This window comes from Felis catus, chromosome D2, assembly GCF_018350175.1.
Source record: "Felis catus isolate Fca126 chromosome D2, F.catus_Fca126_mat1.0, whole genome shotgun sequence".
NCBI lineage: Eukaryota > Metazoa > Chordata > Mammalia > Carnivora > Felidae > Felis > Felis catus.
The window spans coordinates 49,709,997-49,729,099 of NC_058378.1; the positions used below are offsets into that span (position 1 = coordinate 49,709,997).

At 39.0% G+C, this 19,103-nt stretch overlaps 1 protein-coding gene across 8 annotated transcripts in view; it reads right to left on the bottom strand.

Moving 5' to 3' along the window:
- Positions 1-2,839: 2,839 nt before the first annotated feature.
- The window catches only part of CSGALNACT2 (chondroitin sulfate N-acetylgalactosaminyltransferase 2), a 46,127-nt gene continuing 29,863 nt past the window's right edge, over positions 2,840-19,103 (bottom strand). For 2 of the 8 annotated variants that reach the window (XM_019814156.3, XM_019814155.3), the window contains 4 exons: positions 10,041-10,122; positions 6,270-6,339; positions 6,052-6,112; positions 2,840-4,903 (listed from right to left, as the gene is read on the bottom strand). In XM_019814156.3, coding sequence (XP_019669715.1) covers positions 4,611-4,903; positions 6,052-6,112; positions 6,270-6,339; positions 10,041-10,122 — 506 coding nt within the window. In that variant the 3' untranslated portion in view covers positions 2,840-4,610. Of the gene's footprint in view, positions 4,904-6,045; positions 6,113-6,269; positions 6,340-10,040; positions 10,123-19,103 lie in introns of those variants that run through there. The other 6 variants (XM_019814157.3, XM_003994194.6, XM_019814159.3 and 3 more) reach the window with 6 other exon arrangements.

Consider the following 19,103-nt stretch of genomic DNA (forward strand, 5'->3'; position numbering starts at 1 on the left):
ATTGGATACCAAAATCACTGGCTATCAAAGAAAGAAAAATGATACAATGGACATTAAAATTAACAGCTTTTGTTTACTAACAGCATTAAGAGAATGAAAACAGTCCCCTGCCCCGGGGAGGGTATTTGCAATACATAACCTGACAAAAGACTTGATCCAGAATACAGAATTCCTACTAATCAATTAAAAAAAAAAAAAAGGCAATTTAAAAACAAGTAAAAAAATTTTACTAGGCATTTCAGAAAAGAAGATCTTCAAGTGGCCAATAAGCACATGAAAAGATATCATCTCCCTAGTAATAAACTAATAAAACCAAAATGAGAGAACTGTACATACTCAATAGAGATTAAAGGGTCTAAATTGAAAACATTGAAAATACTATGTTGGGACAATGTGACACAACTGGATTCCTCACACGTGGCTGGCAAGAGTGAGTTATTTGAAAGGACTGAAAAAATTGGTCAGCCTCTGGCAAGGTTAATCAAGGAAAAACAAAAGGCACAAATAATATCTGGAATGAAAGAAGGGTTATCACTATAGATCCTGTACATATTACAGATATAAGAGGATATTGTAAACAACTTTGTATATTTCATCTAAATTTTCAAATTTATCACTATAAACTCCTAGAAGACTGCACCTTATCTAAAATAACACAATCAAAACTGACTTTAAAAGAAAGAGAAAATCTGAATAGATCCATAATCATTAAATAAATTGAGCCAGTGATCAGAAATCTTCCCAAAAAGAAAACTTCATGGTCATGTGGCTTTCAGGTAGTTCTGTCAAATATTCAAAGAGGAAATAATTCCAGTCTTACAAAACTTTTTTAGAAACAGAAAGAGGAAGACCTATCACTGACTTCATAGGTCAGCATAACCTTAATAATTAACTCATGAACACAGATGAAAAACACCTCAAATATATATACACATAAACACCCATACACACACGATACATACACAGATATGCAAATGAAGTGTGTGTGTGTGCACGCACACACGATAAACTAAATCCAGCAATGCGTAATAAAAATAATATATCATGAAAGATTGGAGTTTACCCTAGGAATGCAAGGGTACTTCAGAAAACTGATTAACTTAATTTAACATCTCAAAGATGGAAAAAAAAACATATGATCATCTCAACAGATGCAGTAGTATAAAGTAACTTTGTTAACTTGATAAAGGGCATTTATAAAAACACCTTCAGCAAATACCATACTTACTGATGAAACACTGAGAGTGTTCCCCTTGAAATCAGAAACATGGGCAGGAAGTCCACTATTATCACCTCCAGTCAACACTGCACAACAAATTCCAACAAGCACAGTAAGACACGGAAAATAAAGACATAAAAACTGAAAAGAAACAAAACTTTTACTACTCATAGAGATATGATTGCATAACAGAAAAATACGAAAGAAGCCAGAAACACATCACTAGAATTAAGTGTTTTTGGCAAGGTTGCTGAACACAAGAATCAATTGGGTTTCTAAGCACCAGCAACAGACAATAAAAAAAGAAAAAAGATAGTTACAATGGCATAAAAAATGCAAAGTATCTAGGAAAACTCTATAAAATAATACATGTAAACCCACTGTGTGAAAAAGTATAAAATTTAATTGAAAGACAATAAAGACCTAAATAGATATGTCGTGTTCAAGGACTGGAAGACTCCGTATCATAAAGATGTGAAATGTCCCCAAGGTGATCTTAGAGATTCAATGAAATCCCAATCAAATTCATGAAAGTTTTGTGAAACTTAACTAGCTTATTCTAAAATTTATATGAAAATACCAGGGCCACAAATAGCCACGACAATTGTTAAGAGTGGGCAAGCGGGCTAGCTCTTAGAAATACTGATTTCTTATAAAGTTATAGTAATTTAGGCCATGATGTAAGGGTATGGTGATGGACAGAAAGCCTAATTGAACAGAGAGAGCCCAGAACCAGACCTCTCCATGTATGGAGATCTGATGGATGGGAGTGGTTCTGCAGATCAGTGGGTAAAATATGGACTATATTGTAAGGTGATGCTGGAAAAAGTGTAATACAATCCTTGCCTCACGGCACATATAAAAAGCTCTTCCAGTTAGGTTAAAGACCTAACTAGGAAAAGCAAAGCTATGTATGAGGTATTCAGAAGACAATATAGAACAATAGCTTTAAGCCCTCTTTCCTTCATATAAGGTTATAAATCAATAATAAAAAGTAGAATCCATAAAGGGAAAAAATAGTCACATTAAAGTTAATTTTTATTAATGAAAAAGTACCAAGTACCATCAAGAATGGGAAAAAACAAGCCACATCCTGGGAGGAGATAGTTAACCAATAAGAACTGGTTATGTGATGAATTCCTATGAACTGACAGAAATGGGCAAAAAGACTGAAATGCAAATTGTAATTATAATTCATGCCTAAGGCCTACTAGATTAGCAAGAATTAATAAACCTAACAAAATTATTGCCAAGGATGCAAAATGAACTGTCTCACAGTGCTAAAGATGGTCCACTTTGGAAAGGAAACAGAATGTACACACAACTGATGACCCAACATTATTACTAAAGAAATTCTTGTACACTGACACATATATAGTCGGGAAAACTAAGAAAAACAAGTGAAAAATTATCACAGAAATCAGAATGGCTACTATTATGGGGGGTGAGGGTGTGTGATTAAGAAGGGGCACACAGAGGCCTTTCACTGACAATGTTCTTTATCTCACTCTGGGTAGCTGTTTGCTTTATTACTCTTTGAATTACACAATTACATGTTATATTCTTTTCTGTATTTATGGTATTTTGCAACAGAAAAAAATTATCACATTTTCTTTTAAATTTTGATAATAAAATACTTTATTGGTACCATTTAATGTCAAAGCCACAGTGTGTTTCCATTGCTTAGCTTCCATTTTTAAATTAAAGGCTAGTTTTTTTAAAAAAGGAGAAAAGGTAAAATCACTTGATTCTGTCAAAAAACAAGATGCAACTTACCTTCGCAAATAATTAGGTTCTCTCAGTTTAAATACCAAAATTCACTGGTCTTCATAATAAATAACTGTATATAAAGGAGACAATGGCCTAATAATTCTGTAGAGAACATTTTACACATCTTAAAAAAAAAGCCTAAATGCTACCCAACTTAAAACTTGTAAGAATAATTCATAAGAGTTACTGTAAAATGAATTCATGTAGCACCAAGAAATTTGGAATTTATATTTCAGATGATATGATTTACTGAGTAAAAAGTAATGACTTTTCTTCTGTGAATTTTCAGGGGTTTATATACAAATAGGAAGGATACAATATAGGTCCCTTTTAAAAGCCAAATCAAAATCTATGCATGCCTTTCACCTTATCTCCAATTTCTGGATCTAGCAATTGACCGTATGGTAAAAGGTCCATGTGTGATAAATAACATAGTACAGTCCTATCTGAATATAACTTCTTATGCATCTTGTCTCATTAACATAATTTATACCTCAAGTAAAACAATATTCTATCTGCAAACAATACATTTCTCTAAAATATTCTGTAATTCAGATTTCCATTCAGATTACTTTCCCCTCCACCTCTTTTTGCAAATCAGTGTAATCTATGGTATACCTCATTAAATTGTTTTTCTTCAAGAAACTCTCTCTCAACTCAAAGTAGCATAACATTACAAATACAGATGTAGCATATATTAACATATTAGGGAAAAAAAAGGATAATAAATATATACGGATTCAAGCTAAATGAGACAACGCAAAGCAAAAAACACACAAAAGCATGCTATGTTCATCTATTCTGAACCACTATAAGAAGGCCCCGGTAGCACCTGGCTCATGTAAACGGATGTTCCCAGATATCACCTGCTCTCCAACATAAGTAAATGTTCTAGTAAACACATTTCCATGTTTGTTTACTTAAAACAATCCATAGCAACTCTGACTACTAATCCAGAACACGATAACACATTATAGTTTTAATCATGAGTCATAGATTCTAACCTAAGTACTTTCACTATTACTCATTTGTTTAATACCAGACATTCAGGGAGCTAAGCAACATTAAGCGTTTTTATTTCTGATTTCTTTTGATTGATTCTGAATTTCAGATGTGTCATTTAGTCATCCTCTGCTTCAGTGAAAAGGTTTCTTCAAGCAGCTGACTAAAGGTCTTAATATAAAAGCAATTGACTCAGTGGTCAGCAGGTGAAGAACCCTTGTCCACACAATCCCTCCATAACACTCTGTCCTCTGTGCAGGACTGGATGCTCCTGACCCACCCTGAGCACAACACATTCCATCCCTCAACCCAGATGCAACCCGGGCACATCAGAACATGGGTGCAGGGTAGAAACGACCTCAAAACTACTTTTGGGGCAAACACCAGATTTCAATTTGTCAGTGATTCCAAAGTATGGTATTCTCACAAAACAGGCTTTGCACTGAAACACTTGCTTTTTCTTCCCATATCAAGTTAAACTGCTTAAAGTAAAGTAATGCCAGAAAGAACACAAAAAATAAGCATGTCTTCTCTGAAAGAGGCACTGCATCTGTTATTGGAATTAAGGCTAAAAAAATAGTGCTGGTTTGTGGTTCAGACTAGTGTGCCAATGATGACATTAACCAACAGCTTCACTATTTGTCCTGTATGCCTGTTTGTGAAGATGGGTCTCTATTTCCTCCCTGAAGACCAGCATTCCCAGGTGCGAGTGAGAGGCCTCGTTCATGGCTTTGGACTGGATGCACATACGGTACTGCTCGGGGGTCAATTCATCAGCACAGCGTTTCTCATGCCAGAGGTGGAAAAGACCAGGAACCGGAGTCCGAATCACAATCAGGTCACCATGTAAGTATTTTCGATAAAGATGAACATCTTCTCCACCCCAACCTTTTACTTCCATGTCGAATCCACCTGCAGGATTAAATGGACACTGTACGTAACTGACAGCTAGAGCACAGTCAGACCTGATAAGGATCAAGATGTTCTGCTTCAAATGACATGGCATGGTATGGCCTAAAGACACCTCATGGAGAAGACTGACATCCTGCTTTGGAAGTCAGTTAGGAGCAGACATCTAGGAGTGCAGGGTCTGTTGTCGAGAGTATCAAAATGAGATTAAATATTTGAGAATGCTTTGTAAATGTCAAAGTTATCTAGAAAATCTGGAGAAAATCAAAGGAGAAGGAAATATAAATCACCCATAATCTCACCACCCTTATTATAATTAACATAATTATCCTTTGAGACGTAAGTTTTTCTGGGTCACAGAAAATTTTCCAGAGGAGAAAAGAGAAGAAATGTCTAAGCTGAACATATACATTTGAGAATGGGCACACAGATGATTTAAAGCCATAGGAATGGATGAAATTACTGAAGGCGTTTAGAAAGAAAATAGGGCTCGGGTCTAAATCCTAAGTAAGTAATGCCAACATCTGTAGGTTAAACATGCAGAGAAAGATAAGTCAGCAAAAGAGTCTGACAAATGGCACCAGAGGATGGAGAGAATTCTGGAGATCAAGCTATCAGAGTAGTGAAACGAAGAAAGTGTCGTGAAGAAGAAATGGTCATGTGTGTGCTGCTCAGTTAAGAACTTAAAAAGACCCAGGTAGACCTGGAAACATACATGTTATTTATAATCTTACCTACTAGAACAATTCTGATGCAGTGATGGGGCAAATGGATAACTGGAATGGGTAAACACATGAAACAGGAGAAAAAGTTGAGACTATTTTCAAACTGGCTTAAGCTGAACAATGAACTTTCTAAAGAAGCATGGAGAACATAAACCATTTGGAGTTTTCTGAAAAACTAGAAAAGATTCTTAAAAACTGAGAACAACCTAATTCTTTAGGAGCTAGGTTTCCAAATTATGTCTTCTGTCAAATAATTATATGCCACTTAATTTCACCCTTGAAGGATGACAATAATCCTGAGCTCTCTGAAAAGTATTACTTTAAATAGTCACAGCCTTACTAATAAACACTATGTATAATATGTCTTGGTTTTTCTTCCTTGTAGATATCAGTTGTTCAAATATTAGAGATGGTGTAGATACTTAACATAAATGGGAGACTTCCAGTTTCTGGTCCAGCACAAACAGAGCTTAGAAGTCATTTCATCCTACCAAAAAGTAAAAAAAAAAAAAACAAACAAACTGAAAAATGTACAACTCTTCTCAGATCCCTCAGAGAAATAAGGTCACAGAGCAAATGGCTACCTCCAAATTGGAGAGACAGGCAGGTAAAACAGAATCACAAGTATCAGAGCAGAAACCTACCAATAGAAATCTCCAGGGGAACCAGTACTGGGGTAAGGTGGCGGTGGGCAGAGTGGGGTGGAAATCTGAACTGTAAAAGACAGAGAGTTGAAAATTTCAGGCGGCCCAGTCATAGGAAGGTCCCTATACTCCTTTAGGAGCTCTAGCAAAACTGTGACGACTGGAGCAAAATCCCCTAGTGCTTTCAGCAGGGCAGTGGAAAGTGATCATTTTGAAACAAGCCAGAGAGAACACTTTATTCTTCTTAACAAAACCTGCCATTAGGAGAAACTATTTTACCTGAGTCGAATCTACCTGGGGGAAGGACATACCCAACTCTAGCCCACTCTATCCATCCTGTTCCACCTTAGATTGGGGCAGTGTCTGAGAAACACTTGTGAAGACATATAATCTCACTTCAAGGACTGAGGCCTAATCACAGGTATATAGAATGCTTCCTCTTTTCCTACACTTCACCACCGATTACTAAAGGCCTTGCCCAATACATTATGTTCAGCTATGAAGAGAAAATGAGGCATACTAAAAGACAAAAAACGACTGAAGACATAGAGCAAGTATCAGAACCAGACTCAGATATGGCAGGGGTATTGAAATTATCAGCCTGGGAATTTAAAACAACTAATTGATATGCTAAGGACTCTACTGGGAAAAGCAAGAACAGATGGGTAATGTAAGCAGACTGAGAGCTTCTAAGAAAGAATAGAAAAGAAATGCTAAAGATAAACAATGTAACAAAGGAAGAATGCCTTTGTACTGGCTGAGGAAAGAATCTCTGAGCTTGAGGACACACCAATAGAAACTTCCAAAACTGAAAAGGCAAACCCAAAGAAGACTGGGGGAAAAAACAGATCAGAACAGAATTTCTAAGAACTGTGGGACAACCACAAAAGGTATAACGTATGTATAATGGGAATATCAGAAGGCGAGGAAAGGGAGAAAGGAATAGAAGCTCCACAATGAAAGAGGCCAAATTCCAAACAAGTGCTGAGAGGATTGGGACTCCCTTTCTCATCCAGCTTATAGTTATAAGGTAGACGCTCCATTCCAGAAGGGAGTGGGACTGCTCTTCCCCTACCCCATAAGGTAGGGATGCCACTCTGAGAGAAGGGTGCCACTGTCTTCGACCCCCCCCCCCCCCCCGGAGGAGAGGCTCAGACATTTTTTCCCCAGGGGAGGAGGCAGTACATGAGAACAAACTGCTTCAAAGCTCGACCCCAAAGAAACTGACTTTATTTGAAACAGTGTGCAGAAGTTCAAGCCTAACAGGGCTCTTGAAAATAACGGAGATTTTGGTGGTAAGCAATTCAGAGGAAGCTGATAGCTCCATTAGAGCAATAAGCTAAAACGTAGGCCAGTTAGTTTACTGGAGAGAAACAGGGAAAGAGACAGCTAAGAAGAGCCCTTTTGAGGTCTGAACAAAACTCAAAGATTTGCCTCAAAAACTACCTTGCAAAAGGGTTCAATTTAACTGGGTCAGACTGTGGAGCAATTTATGCCCCAGAGCCCTGTCAAAAACAAGAGTGCAAACCAGTGAGCAATTAGTGGAATCTAACAGATGGGAGTTACCAACAGAGGCACAGAAAAAGTAAAAGAGAGCTCTACTAAATTCATGTCATCCCAGGGTGACTGTGCACATGCCCTAAGGAGTGACAGGAGAGGCTTCATATTGCTGGGGGGTGGAGGGAGGGTGGGGAGTTAAAATTCATTAACATAGTAAAGCCAAGTCAATAAATAAACAAGCAGAAAACAGAACAAAAAACAAGCCCTGGAGGCAGGGGGGAATTCAATATCCAGACTTGCCACAATAGATTAACTAAGATGTTCAGTTTGCAAGAAAGAAATTAGGAGGCATGTTAATAAACAGAAAAGTGTGACCTGTATACCAGAAAAAAAGTAGGCAACAGAAACTGTGAGAGGGCCTAGATGTTGGTTTTTACAAAAATTCCAAAACAACCATTATAAATATGTTCAAAGAATTAAAGAAATCATACTTAAAGAGAAGGTAAGGGGCACCTGGGTGGCGCAGTCGGTTAAGCGTCCGACTTCAGCCAGGTCACGATCTCGCGGTCCGTGAGTTCGAGCCCCGCGTTGGGCTCTGGGCTGATGGCTCAGAGCCTGGAGCCTGTTTCCGATTCTGTGTCTCCCTCTCTCTCTGCCCCTCCCCCGTTCATGCTCTGTCTCTCTGTCCCAAAAATAAATAAACGTTGAAAAAAAAAAACAAAAAAGAGAAGGTAAGATAACAATGTCTCATCAAATGGGGAATATTAATTTCATGGGGAAGTCATACATATATATAACATATATATAGATATGTATATATATAGAGAGAGACCGAGAGTGCCAAATGGAAATTCTGGAGTTAAAAAAGTACAATTTAAATAAAAAACTCATTAGAGCAGCTCAACAGAAGATCTGATCTAACAAAGAATCAACAAACTTGAAGACAGATCAACTGCGATTATGTAATCCAAAGAACAGAGAAAAAAAGAATAATGAAAAATGAACAATCCCAGAGAAATGTGGGACACCGTTAACTGCACCAACACAGATCAAACAGGAATATGAAGAGAAAATAATGAGAAAGGAGCAGTGAGAAGTAACACAGGTTAGAAGGCAATGATGTATACTCCCTGTTTTATTAAGCCAGAAGTAAGGGAAAAGGGCATTAGTTTCACTTAAGTCTTTTCATTGCTATTTGCTGATTTTCCATGATTCAAATGTTACAATAATAAAGAGACAAGGTGGAGGAATTTCCAAAACAAATGCATGATTATAAAAATGAATGTCAGACAGACCTAAAAAGTACATAAAATATATTCTATTATAAAATATAAAAAAAATAGATGTGTGTATATATATATATATATATATATATATATATATATATGTGAGAGAGAGAGAGAGAGAGAGAGAGAGAGAGAGAGAGAGAGAGAAGGAGGGAGGGAGGGAAAGCGAGCATGCACAGGAGGGGGAGAGACAGAAACCCAAGCAGGCTCTGCATTGTCAGCACGGAGCCTGATGTAGGGCTCAAACTCACGAAGCAAGATCATGACCTGAGCTGATATCAAGAGTCAGACAATTCACTGACTGAGCCACCCAAGTGCCCCTTCAGCCTGCTTTCTTAAACTGTACTCTGACAATCTATTTTTTGCTGGGTAAGGCTGAAGCCAGAGTGGGGGCAGGGGGCTTAGACCAGATTCTTCAGGGTCATCTCTGGCTTCAAGGAATGCATGATTAAGCCAGTGACTGTAAGTCCCCCACTCTAACTTCAATCAGAGCTAGAAAGACCAGTTGTCTTTTCATTTGTTTTTTGAATACTAGGATTTTCATAAGAGTTAACAGATAATTAAAGAGGGGTTTCATCTCTAAATAAAAAAATGCCAAAGCCCCTGGACTAGATACTCTAATATTACTTCCAGATGTAATAATCCATGAGCACAACACCAAAGTTATGTAGAGATCTTTTGTAAGAGCATTCAAAACAACTGCAAATATTGGTAACAAGACAAACCGATGTTTTTAAAAACCAGTGTTTGATTTTCAAGAAACAAGTAAATATTCTGTTACACCTTCATCTTTATGATCTCATTTTTGCCACTCAGAGACATTATTATAAACTTTGCCTTTCACATCTCCAGACTCCTCTTTTTAGCCAATCTCAGACATTCATAATTTAATAGGAAAACACTCGATTCTCAGACCTTTAGAAAATGCCATAAGGCCCTACAGTAAACATGTATAGTCCTATTCTTAAATGTAAGATACACTTACCAATGGTCAGGAAATCTGATCGATACTGACAAGTCATTCCAAAGCCAAAATCTCGCCAAAAGCCAGAATCCTTTTTGTGAACCTTTGGTTAAAAAAAAGAAATTCAATTTAATCCCTCCAGACCTAGGTGTCAATCAACAATGAAAAAAATTAAGATACTTTCCAAATAATAATTTTTCCTATCGCTTATGTGATTGAAAATGGATCACATGCATTTGTATTATTAAATCCTTACAAAACCAACAAAAAAACAGTACTCTACATGAGCAAAGGATTCTTGCCATATTTAATTTACCCGAATTCAAGCCCTCACAAGGTGCAAGCTGAAGTTACTGGTAAACAGTATGGTGTCTGAGCTCAAAGGAGCTTACATTCTATTCTGGGAGGGTAACAGTTGCACAAACGCATACTGTAATACAATATAATTACTTCTACACAGATCTTATTTGGTGCCTACTCAGCATTTATTCCTTGCCCCTTTCCTGACTGTACACACTTCTGCTCTGGTAATTCTCTGGCCTCATGTAGCCCATGAGCTTCAGGGAAGCTCCTTCCACCTGCAGCTTCAGACTGGGCCATGACTACTCTTTACCAGTGGCACACTGTCACCCCACTAATTGGAGGAACTGGTTCACTAACAGGAATCAGACAAAATTCAGGACAACATGGCAAAAGAAGAGGGTTGTTGGGAACTCTGGAAGACAAAGCCCCTTCGTTCCTCTGAGAGAGAGCTACTAGAAAAGACGCTTGCTTTTTTGGAATGGTATAGGGCAGGAGTCAGCAAACTACAGCCTCCAGGCTAAATCTGGCCTGCTGCCTGTTTCTGAAAATAATTTCATCGGAATATAGCCACACTCATTTGTTTACAAACTGTCTATGCATATTTTCATGGTACAGTGGCATAGCTGAGTAGTTGCAATAGGAATTTAACTGTATGGTCCCGAAAGCCCAAGATATTTTCTACATGGCTCTTTACAAAGTAAGTTTGACAATGCCTCAAGTAGGGGTGGACATGAAGCTTGGAACTGCTGCACTCCTTCTCTATCACATGGGAGACCAGTTTTAAAATGAAGCTGTCACCACTAAAGTCCAAGCAGAGAAAGAAAAAGAAAAGCAGGGCTTTGATGAGATAGAGCCCCCAGAATCAAGTAAACGTCGAACCTCGATAAACCTTCTTTATTTTATTCATGCATTCAACAAGTATTTGAATCCATTAGACACAGTACTAGGAGCTGGGACACAGCAGTATGAATAGAGCAGTATGAATAGACTCTGCCATCACAGAGTCTCTGTTTTGATGGAAAGATAGCAAATAAATCTATATCTCAGGTGGTAACATGCTAGGAAGAAAAATGCAGTAGGACAATGGGAGAACATGAGAGAGAGAAAGCCTATTTTGCCATAAGGGGCTTCTCTGAGGAGATAATGTTTGAGCAGGGACTGTAATGAAATACTGAAGTGAGCTGTGCAAATATCTAAAGGAGATCATTCCAGGTAAAGAGGGTAACATGTACAATGGCTCAGAGGCAGTAAGTGAATGACTAAGGCAAGAGTAGAGAAAACAAGGGCAAGAGCAGAAGAATGAGGCCCTGCAGACAAGAACGGGCTATTAACATTTTAAAAAGGTAATTGGTATTACATGATTTTTGTATGTATATGGTAATGATCCATAAGAGGCAAATGTTAGGATAGGAGACAGTGAAGGATGGCAGGGACGGGAGTCCTTGTTTAGGCATGAGGGATAAGCTCTAGTTCAACAGAAAAGGACAGGCTAGACTTATGAGGGGTCACGGGGAATTTGTCCACTGGGAATGGGGAGAGGCTGAGAGATCTCACGACAGAGTAAAGAAGAATGTCTGACCACTCCTCTAAGTGAAAAATGAAGCAAGATATTTGGAGAGGGAGGAGTGGTGAGGAGTGCTGGGAGGCACGAGAAGGACAGTGTGGCTGGCTTGGAGGACAGACAGCAGGTAGACTATGGTCAGGAGCAGAACGTTAGGGCAGCCATGGAACCCTGAGGCCTATGGTCATATATTTAAAGCAATGGCCCTATAGTGGGGCTGTGTTTCTTGCCCTCCACATTCACTGCTCAGGGGCCTGGGTGAAAGTTGTCCTTAACCAGGCTGGGGTTTTAAGAGAAAACATTGGGAGGAGGGATGAAGGAGGTGAGTATAACAAGAAGGCTATGGATAATGACTGACTATGGAGTCTGAGTTGGGTAAGGAGAGATGTAAGGATACGGACATGAGGAGGATGACAGAAAAGAAAGATCTCATCCAGCGTGCAGGGTTCTGAAACAGCTTTCTAGAAGAAATGAAGTTGGAGCTGGGATCTGAGAGAGAAGCAGGAGTTAGCCAAGTGAAAGTTGCAGACAAAAGAACAGGTTGTGCAAAGATCCAGAGATGGGAAAGAGCACTGTGGGTGAAGGAGGGTGGGACCACATGAGAGACAGAAGTAGAAGTGACCACAAATCTAGGCCAGGGCTCAGCAAACGCCTGCAACACAATGGGCAGTAAATATTTTGGGCTCCGCAGAACACAGAGGTCTGTCACAACTATTCAACTTTGCCACTGTAGTGTGAAAGCTGTCATTGACAATAAGTAACCAAATGAGCATGCTGTGTTCCAACAAACTTTATTTACGGCCACTGAAATTTGTATTTCATATCATTTTCATCTGCCATGAAGTATTATTTCAAAAATATTTTCCAACCACTCTTCACCCCTGGGCCAGAGAAAATCAGGCAGCAGGCTGTTTTGGGCAGCAGGTTGTAGACTGCTGACCCCTGGTTTAAGGGATCCACAGGCCTCATTAGAAAGAATGGGGTACCTGGTCACATGTTTTGGCTTTTTCCTAATGGCAATGGAAATTTCCCTGAAGAGTCAGGGCAGAAGGAGTAACGGGATCAGATGACATTTTTGAAAGATCACTCCGGTTACAGTGTAGAGAAGAGATATAAAAGGGGACAAGAAGGGAGGCTGGTTAAAGAGGCACCAGTTATAATCTAGGAATGGGAAGCCTAGTTTTAGACTATCATGGTATGTTCAGAAAGCAAAAATTGCATGGAGGTAAAAAAGATTGAGTACAAAAACTGACAAGTTAGCAAGTGACTAAATGGGCAGGAGTAAGGGTGAGAGGGAAGGATCAACCAAGAGTGACAGCAGGCTGCTGTCCTGAACAATGGTAGTACCATCCCCCAAGAGTGGGGGCACTAGGGAAAGGGCCAGCCCAGAGCAGAACAATGCAGAGCTGGGTTCTGGATATAATGAATGCGAGTGATCTGTAAGCCACATGGGAATTACTGCTTATCTATAGAGGAGGCAAATCTTGAGGGGAGTGAGGAGAGTCTGAAAAAGCTGCTGTGTGGAATAGAACTGGCTGGAAACAGAACAAGGCAGCAACTGAGGACTCAGCTTTCTTTCTTTTTTTTTTTTTTTTTTTTTTTTGCAGGAGAGGGGCTTCTTCCCCTTCTAGAATGTAAAGCGAGGATTTTGATCACTGCCCTATCTGTAGCACCTAGAACAACATGTGGCACATGGTAGGCTGTCAATAAACATTGGTTAAATGAATAAATAAATTTATAGAGGCATAATTTCTGTGGCAAAACCAGGCTCTAATATTCTTATCTCCTTAGTCAAAACAAAAGTATTAAAACAAAACACTCACTTTGACATTTCTACTCCATGACAATTCTGATTTTACAAATATTATGACTTCCTTTATAACTTAACTTCTTTTAAAAATCTCCAGTTATCAGATTCGGGGAAAGAAGTCATTGGTTTTGTTTGATTTTTAAACCACCACATTTCCACTGTCAATAATCCCTGGTTATTCATATTTTATCTGTCCCTCTCCTAAGCATGTGGGGGACATAGCTATCCACATTATAACCTGTATCTCTAGCCCTCAGTGCCTCACAGGCTGCCAGGTTCAAGAATCCATGTGGCAACCTGACACCTTCCCTTGAGGATCTAATCGACCAACATGTTCAGGTTGACCTCTTTATCTCTCCTCTTGCCATTCTTGTCTTTTTCCTACTCCTCACATCTTGTCCACCAGCAAGTTCTGTCAGCCAAATCACACCCAAACCGTTCTCCACAATCACCATCCTTACTCAAGCCACAGTCACCTCCCTGGTCCGCTGCAAAAGCCCAACTGGCTCTTTGCAGCAGGAGCCACACACAATCCATTCTCCATAGAATCAAAACCCTCCCAAGGCTTTCTATCACACTTAGCCTAAACTCCTTAGCGTTAACAAGCTCTACGTGACTGGCTCAGCTTTGTGCCCTACTGCCCACTGAGCTCCAGCCGCCTTAGGAAACCCACTAGTGTCTCCTTCTGCCTGCAACTGCTTTTCCCCAGTAAGGGTAGCAGGTTCCTTCCTGTTACTTGGATGGCCTCTCCTACAGCCCAATCTCAGAAAGGTCTTTCTGACCAAGCACACCACAGAAACCACCTAATCACTCTTCACAACTCAGCCTATTTTAATGATCTGTATGGTATCTATTAATTGACTTTATCTTCCATCTCCTCCTACCAGAATAAATATTCCTGTGAATGGTAACCATGTCTATATGGTTCCAGGTGCTGGGGGTTCCAGCGGTGAATAATGGCTGGTATAGCATGAACCCTACTGGATGAATTAATATAACAGAGGCAGTTTGTGCACTGGGTAAGAGTGGAGACACATGACCCAGCCTTCTGGCCCCAACCCTGCCAGGCCCGTGGGCAGGCACTCAATCACCATACAGCTGTGTCCTTGTCTGTAAAACCGGGGTAAAAATAGCACCTACTTCAGAGGTTGTAAGAAGGATTAAATGAGTTAACATGTATGAAAAACAGAACAGTACCTTACACAGAGAAAAGGGTACATAAAAAAATAGCCATCCTTAACATTAAAGTATCATCTAAAAAAGATACACCATTTCCCGTTTTTTAAAAATTTTATTTTGATGTAATCTCTACACCCAACGTGGGTCTTCAACTCATGATCCTGAGACCAAGAGTCACATGCTCCTCTGACTGAGCCAGCCAGGCGCCCCCATTCCCCACTTTTTAAACTTTATATTTTCCGCTACATTTACACTGCTGTCTATATCTACATTTCATGAACATTTTCCTTTAGGTACATATTCACCACTGTAGGTACTATAATTCAATTTATTATTTTATCATTAGAGTTTTACTTGCTTTCAATGTTGTCAATATTATTATGTGAACTGCTACTCCAGAGCTCTGCTTCCTCAGGAGAGAATCCTGGGAGTGGAGATTACTGGATCAGAGAGATGAACCTGTTTGAAAACTCCTGGCCCAGGGAGCTTGCCTGCATTCCTACACCACCTGCAGGGATGGGAGACTTCCATCCTGCCGGCCTCGCTTGCATGGCTGTTTTAAACAGTGATTTTACAGCAGCAAAAAAGTTTCGCACTGCTGTTTTAATTTATTCTTCGTAATTTTACTATTTAAATATGTTTATTGTGAATTATTACCAACTGTCTTTTAATCATTTTTTTCTATTGGTGTATTTCCTACTTACTTTGAATATTAAGGAGATAATATTACACATTAAGGAGAGCAAGCTTTTGTCTTACTTTAAGTGGGGAGACTGAAGTTTAGAAAGGGTAACTTGCAAAGGTTACAAAGGAGCGAAGCTAGAGCTTGAAGTGGAAGCACTTAAACTTATCTTTCTGCATAACATCTAGAATGAACCTACATTCAAACTATTCTTTTCCCACATCTTCCCAAACCAGACAAGAATATTAGTATGCTTTTATATTCCTCTTCACCCTCATATGTTGACTCCATTTGGCACTTTTTTTATCAAGTAATTTTTTTATAAATAATTTTTTTTTTTGTTTTGGAGTAATTTTACATTTATAGAAAAGTTGCAAAGCAGCAGAGAGAGTTCTCATATACTTCTCATCTAATTCTAACTTCCCCTAAATGTTATTATCTTACATTGTTGTGGTACATTTATAAAAACTAAGAAATCAACACTGGTACATTACTATTAATTAAATTTGAGACTTTTGTTTGGATTCCACCAGTTTTTCCTTTAATGTCCTTTTTCTGTTCCAGGATCCAGTCTAAGGCACCAAACTGCATTTATCTGTTATGTCTCCTTGGTCTCCTGAGAACCTGTCACAGTTTCCTAGTTTTGTTTTTAACGACCTTGACACTTTTAAGTTTATTTTTTTTAGTAACCTCTACACCCAACGTGAACCTCGAACTCATGACCCTGAGATCAAGAATCATCTGCTGCTCCTCTGAGCCAGCCAGGCACCCCTGATCTTGACAACTTTGAGGAGTACTGGTCAAATATTTTGTAGAATACTGGTTTTGTCTGATGCTTTTCATGATTAGGGTTTTGGAGGGAAGGCCACAGAAGTGAAATGCCCTTCTTGCTACATCATATCAGGGGTGCATAACAACCCTGGTAATGTTAGCCTTCATCACTTAGGGCTTAAGGTGGTGTCTACCAGGTTTCTCCCCTGAAAAGTTAGTTTTTCTCTTTCCATACTTGATTCTTTAGAAGTGAGTCACCTAGCTCCACCTACTGGAAAAGAAAATACCTACATAAGTTGTTTGGAATTCTGTAAGAAGACTGATCTCTTTCCCCTCATCTACTTTTATTTTATGTAAAGAGCTTGTCTACCCATTGATTATTATTTATCTACTTGCTCATTTATTAATTAAAAAAAAAATTTTTTTTTTTTTATGAGACAGCGAGAGAACAGGGGAGGGGCAGAGAGAGAAGGAGAGAGCATCTGAAGCAGGCTCCAGGCTCTGAGCTGCCAGCACAGAGCCCGATGCAGGGCTCGAACCCACAAACCGCGAGATCATGACCTGAGCCGAAGTCGGACGCTTAACCAACTGAGCCACCTAGGCGCACCTCCACTATTTATTTATACCAGTATGGGCTCAAGGATATTTATTTTATGCTTGGGGTTGCAATCCAGGACTATGTTATTTATCTTGTGCTCAAATTGTTCCAGCTTTGTCATTGAGAGTTCTTCCAGGTTCCTGTGTCCCTTTGACAGACCCTCACCTCACCCTTTTGTTGTTTGAGTACTTCCTTACTTTCTGGACCTTCAGGCTCCTTAATTTCCTGTCCCAGCACTAAGATCTGGAAGCTTGGCATGCTTGTTACTCTTGGGGTATCACTGCTTCTAGGTCTTCTTAGGGGACAGAGCTAGGTAATACTTGTAAGCATGTACCGTTTGACTTCTAAATCCCCAATTGTTATTCATTTCTTTTTTATTATGTGTTTCATCAACAACTGTTTAAACAAAAGTTTTACTGGGGTTTTGTTGTTGTTGACTACTGTTACATTCTCAGATTTTCTTTCATAGAGGCTCATTTCTCATTCTGCTGAAGAGGTCTGTAAGAAGTAAACCGAGTCCCTGAATGTTCAACAATGTCTATTTTGCTCTCAAACAGATCAAATATGAATTCCAGAATTAAAGTTGTTTCTCTCAGAATGTTCAAGGTATTGTTTGATTGTCTTCTAGCACCAATATTATCAAAATGAAGGTGAATGCCAATCTGATTTTTACTCCTTTGTAGACAAGCTGGGGTTTGCTATTTTTGGTGTCTCTAAAAGCTATCAGGATTGTCCCTTCATTGTTCTCAAATGCCAGAAGACTTGTCTTTCCTTGGCTCTTTGAAGTTTTCTTCTATTTCCTCCTCTGTTTTCTCTTTTTTCTCCCTTCTGGAACTCCTATTCAATCAACAATTTTGGGAGCTTCTTGACTGATCCCTCATGTCTCAGTTTTTCTCTCACATCATCTCTCTTGGTCTTTGTGTGCCCAGATGGCTTGTCTTCTAGTTTACAAATTTGTTTCAACTGTGACCATTCCACTATTCAGCCCATTTACTGAGTTTTAGATTTTCGTGATTTCCCAATTCTGACCTTTTTAGCACCAAATCTGGTTTTATGAATTTAAAGTTTTCTCTTCCTAAACACATATTTATCTTAAAGTTGTTTTCATTCTGTATTCATATTCTCATGTGTTAACTTTTCTGTTTTCCTGGTTAACCGCTACTGATTTTTGTTTCAAAAATCACTGTTCAAAAACCTTTGGCTGTTAGCTGTGAGTAGAGGGGCTTATCTCCAGTAATAGTGGAAGAGGGGCAAATGTGCCAAGAGTAGCTCATCTTCAGAGCCTGGGGCTCCCTATCCACCCTGCAACTCAATATTCCCCAAACCCTGCTCTGCCTCTCTTGCTCCAGAACTACATACCCTGCTGCAGGCTACAGTCCAATGCCTAGGATGCCTGTTGCTGAGCACATGGCCAGAGAATACATACTTCACTACTCTCTGCCTTCTATGAGCTCAGAGGATGCAAAGCAGCCCCATCTTGTGTTCTCCTGAACACGTTCCAGATTCTTCTCTCCACTACTGATCCTATGCCAACTACTGCCATCTTACAGAAATTTCTCAAAATATGGATCTACCAGTGAGTGGCACTTCTCTCATTTTGCAGTGCTAATACACCTTTTTGTTTTTAGTAATTCACTTTTACGAAGAATTTAGGGTGTCAGATAAGGCAAATGTGGGTGCTTCATTTGTCATTTTGATCCCATCTGTTTCTATATTCCTCAGTAACACTAGCCTACAGATAAGGTACAGGGTATGTGTATATAAACGCCTTGCCAGGTGTTCCTCTGAAGAGAATGTTGGCTTCATAAAATTTATTAAGTAGATCATATGGTACTAACTGTTCTTTTTTGGAAAAACTCACCAGTAAAACATTATACCTATGCACCTGCAGGATAATTTTTTGATAACTGTTCTAATTTTTTAAGTGGTTCTTAGTCTTTTCAGAGCTTCCATCTTTTTTATTCATAAAGCACTAACAAAAACTTTGCTCATGTTAATAGTTTATAAATGCTCAAATCTTTTATCTAGATTTTTTTTAAACTTACCATATAAAAACGATTTCTCTCAATGTTTTCTTATTCTAATTTCCAATGATGTGTTTTTCTGTTTACCCCAAATCTGTCCACGTTGATTAAAATATTTTTTTTAGCATGGGGCGCTTGGGTGGCTCAGTTGGTTAA